At 64.2% G+C, this 3,787-nt stretch overlaps 1 protein-coding gene across 1 annotated transcript in view; it reads right to left on the minus strand.

Moving 5' to 3' along the window:
- Positions 1-2,949, minus strand: part of EMIHUDRAFT_441505 (hypothetical protein) — a 4,041-nt gene extending 1,092 nt beyond the window's left edge. The window contains exons 1-4 of the mRNA XM_005786044.1: positions 2,780-2,949; positions 965-1,024; positions 606-809; positions 346-447 (exon numbers count right to left, since the gene is read on the minus strand). Coding sequence (XP_005786101.1) covers positions 346-447; positions 606-809; positions 965-1,024; positions 2,780-2,902 — 489 coding nt within the window. The 5' untranslated portion in view covers positions 2,903-2,949. The remainder of the gene's footprint in view (positions 1-345; positions 448-605; positions 810-964; positions 1,025-2,779) is intronic.
- Between the last annotated feature and the right edge of the window lie 838 nt (positions 2,950-3,787).

Here is a 3,787-nt window from a genome sequence, read left to right on the forward strand (position 1 = left end):
GGGGGGGGAGCGGTGTGTGGAGGGGAGTGAGCAGTGTGTGGAGGTGAGGAGCAGCGTGTGGAGGAGGGAGCGTAGGGGAGGAGAGCAGGGCGGGGAGCAGTGTGGATGGCTGTTGTCTGCCGCTTCCGACACCCGCAAGCCGAGGGCTGCCTCCAGAACGGCGGCGGTGCGGTCTCGCGAGCTTTAATTGCGGCGGGGTGGCTGTGCGGCTCGGTAGGAAGGTGACGGAGCACAGGGGCGTGCGGCGACACGGCAAAATGAGCCGGCGGGAGCGTGGAGGCAAGGGGGCGGTGGCGAGGGGCGGGGCTCGGCCCTCGGAGGCGGGACTCTGCTGCTGCTGCGCACCGGGTCGAGGAACCACTCGGCGAGCGGGTTGGCCTGGATGTCGGCGAGCAGGATGTTGCACCGCTCCATCGTGTCGACCTGCAGCGCGCTGACCGCCTCGGCCTGCGGACGGTGCGCCGGCCGGGGGTTAGCGAGGAGGGTGGGCGAGAGGAGGGGAGGGAAGAGGGTGAGGAGGGCGGGCGAGCAGGGAGTCTGGCCGAGGACGAGGGCTGGGAGGGCGACGTCTGCGGCGCGGCGATGGCGGCGGCGGGGCCGCGCACCTCCGCCTCCATCTTCTCCATCGCCTTCTCGAAGGCGTCCGAGAGCGACTTTGCCGCCTTGAAGTAGAGCGAGTCTGGCGCGTTGAAGATGAAGGCATTCTTCCAGATGAGGCGCGTCTCGTTGGCAAAGTCCTCAAGGCGGGCGTAATGGTTCTTGCCCAGCCGCTCCGAGACAGTGCCGATGTCCATGGGATGCTTGATGAGCTGCGAGGGGACGCAGTGGTGGCGTTGGGCACAGCAGGGAGTGGGAAGAGGAGGGCGCTGGCGTCGGTGGCTGCTGCCGCTGCCGCGGCTGCTGCGCGAGGCGGCGGTGAGGAGCTGGGGCGTGCGAGGCCCGGGGAGCGGAGAGAGGCGGCCACCTTTGGGTAGTCGACCAATCCCATCTTTTTCCAGTCGACGGGCCGCAAGAAGTGCACTGCCTGAGGGCAGAGAGGCGCAGACAGCTGTCGCTGGCCGGGAGCCGTCTAGTGTGGAGGAGCCGTGGAGACATTAGTCGCTGGCAGGCGCGGGCTCAGGAGGATACGGGCGGCTCCTGCCGACGACGATGCGTGCTGTGACGCGGCGAGCATGGGCTTTCTGTGTGCGCAGCGTTTTGCGCGCCTGGGACTTTTTCGCGAGGTTCTTCATCAGCGCGTCGCACTTTCGCAGCAGAGGCTCATCCATCGGATAGAGGACGGGCCCCGCCTTGGCCCGCTTGTCGCGGTGCGCATCTGGCGCGGCCATCGCGAGGCTACCGCAGCGCCCGGGCGCCTCTTGTGTTCTGCTCAGGCGCGATGATTTCGCGTTGTTTCTTTTGAGCTAGCCTTCGATACCCGCCGCACACCCGCCGCCCCCGCGCCCCGCCCCGGGAGAAAGGGGAGTGAGGCGCGCGATACACAGAGTGCCAGTTTGGGACGGCGACACCTCGCACTCCATGTGCGCGAGAACGCAGAGAGAAATGAAAGGCGACCGGCCCCCAAGTGCCAAGAGCCAAGTCCGACTCACTGACCATCCACCGCACCGAACACTTTCCTAGATGTTACCTCGGAAGCCCAAGCTCCGACAAGTTGCCAGCGGCCCACTGCGACCTGTGTGTTGTGATCACAGAGAGAGAGATTTGTGGTTTTTGTGATCAGCCTCTCTGCGGCGCGATATCACTTGGAGCATTTGGAGTGCAGTCATCAACCGCACATCCAGTACTATCATGTTCCTTTTTCTTTTCCACCGTTTTCTCTTTTCTGTCATTCATAGGTCATAGCCTGTGAGAGAGCGTCCATAGGCACATGCCAATTACGAGCCCTGTTACGAGCTCCTCGTAAAGCGGTGGGAAGGCCAGCAGCGAAACGGCTCGCGGCAGATTGACGCACAACGCATCTCGGCTCATCTCGGCTCATCTCGGCTCATCTCGGCTCATCTCGGCTCATCTCGGCTCATCTCGGGCCATCTCGGGCCATCTCAGCGCATTGGCGTCACTCCACATCTGGGTGACCCCCCCCCCCCCTCCCCCCCCGCGCGCCTGTGCTGACCCTCCGTTCCGTGTTGCTATACCCGAGGGCGATATGTAGAATCCAGAGCGCTCTACAGCTCTACAGCTCTCTACAGCGCTCTACACTACATCCTCTGCACCCTCCGCTCCCTCCCTCAGGGGGCCGGCCGAGGGTACGCTCTGCCGCGTGGCTCGCGCATCCGGCTCCGGGCATGCATGGCCTGGCTGCTAGGTTGTCGAGGCGGCGAACGGCTCCTACGCTGCGCCCTCGGCCGGAGAGTGCGCAGCCGCGACGGGCTCGCCCCATGGCGGCGGGGACTCGGTGGCCATAGACAGCGCATAGGGCAGTGGCGACGAGTGGCTCGCAAGTAGCCTCCGAAACGTCCGGCGGGGGTATGGGGTGTTGGCGGGCACAGGGTATCCGGGCGAGTCGCGCGATCGGCACCTGGTATCAGGGTATCCGCTGGGGAGCACTATAGGGAGGGTGGTACCTTTTGTGAAACTGAAACGCGAAACGCGATCTGTCTCGCGTTCCTCAACGGACAACGCTTTTGCGATTCAGCTGTCGCGCGCCGATGGATGATCTTGCTCACCTCGCCGAGCTCGACCTGAACGCTCAGCGGCGCGACCGCTGAATCGCAGCCATTCGATGCGTGCTGTGACGCGGCGAGCATGGGATATCTCTGTGTGTGCGCAGCGTTTTGCGCGCCTGGGACTTTTTCGCGAGGTTCTTCATCAGCGCGTCGCACTTTCGCAGCAGAGGCTCATCCATCGGATAGAGGACGGGCCCCGCCTTGGCCCGCTTGTCGCGGTGCGCATCTGGCGCGGCCATCGCGAGGCTACCGCAGCGCCCGGGCGCCTCTTGTGTGTTCTGCTCAGGCCCTCCGCGATGATTTCGCGTTGTTTCTTTTGAGCTAGCCTTCGATACCCGCCGCACACCCGCCGCCCCCGCGCCCCGCCCCGGGAGAAAGGGGAGTGAGGCGCGCGATACACAGAGTGCCAGTTTGGGACGGCGACACCTCGCACTCCATGTGCGCGAGAACGCAGAGAGAAATGAAAGCCGACCGGCCCCCAAGTCCGGCTCACGCGCCCCGAGCTGACCATCCACCGCACCGAACACTTTCCTAGGGATGTTACCTCGGAAGCTCCGACAAGTTGCCAGCGGCCACTGCGCATCCGTTCGCTACGCCACAGAGACCCCCTAGAGACCCCACAACCAAAGGAAGGCATGGCGTCACTCCATCTGGGCGACCCCCCCCCCCCCCTCTCCCCGCGCGCCTGACTCTCCATGCTATACCCTTGTGGGCGATACAGTGGGTTGCGGGCATTAAGGTCCCTCGGGCCAGTTTCGGGGGGCAAACCCCGCCCGCCCCCTAGAACCCCAGGTAAGGCCCAGGTATGGCCTAGGGCATCAGAAGGGACCAAGAGGAGTCCAGTCTGAGAGCCATAGAGCCCATGTCTTTGCCCCCGAAGGTCGCGTTCAAATGCCCGGAACGGACGTTACAGTGGTGTCCGGCCGGCGCGAACCGCGATCATCGAGCTGTGACGCTCAGCCAAGCCAATTGAGGTATTGGTTTCTTTGCCCAGGCCTGGCCTACGACCCATGCTGGATCAGCTGAGCAAGGTTTGGGGAGAATCCCCCATTCAGATCTTCAGATATTTTGACGGATGACCGAAAATGGGCAAAAAGCGGGGTGATTTTGGTCGTCCGTCAAAA

Source organism: Emiliania huxleyi (genome assembly GCF_000372725.1).
Source record: "Emiliania huxleyi CCMP1516 chromosome Unknown EMIHUscaffold_155, whole genome shotgun sequence".
Lineage (NCBI taxonomy): Eukaryota > Haptophyta > Isochrysidales > Noelaerhabdaceae > Emiliania > Emiliania huxleyi.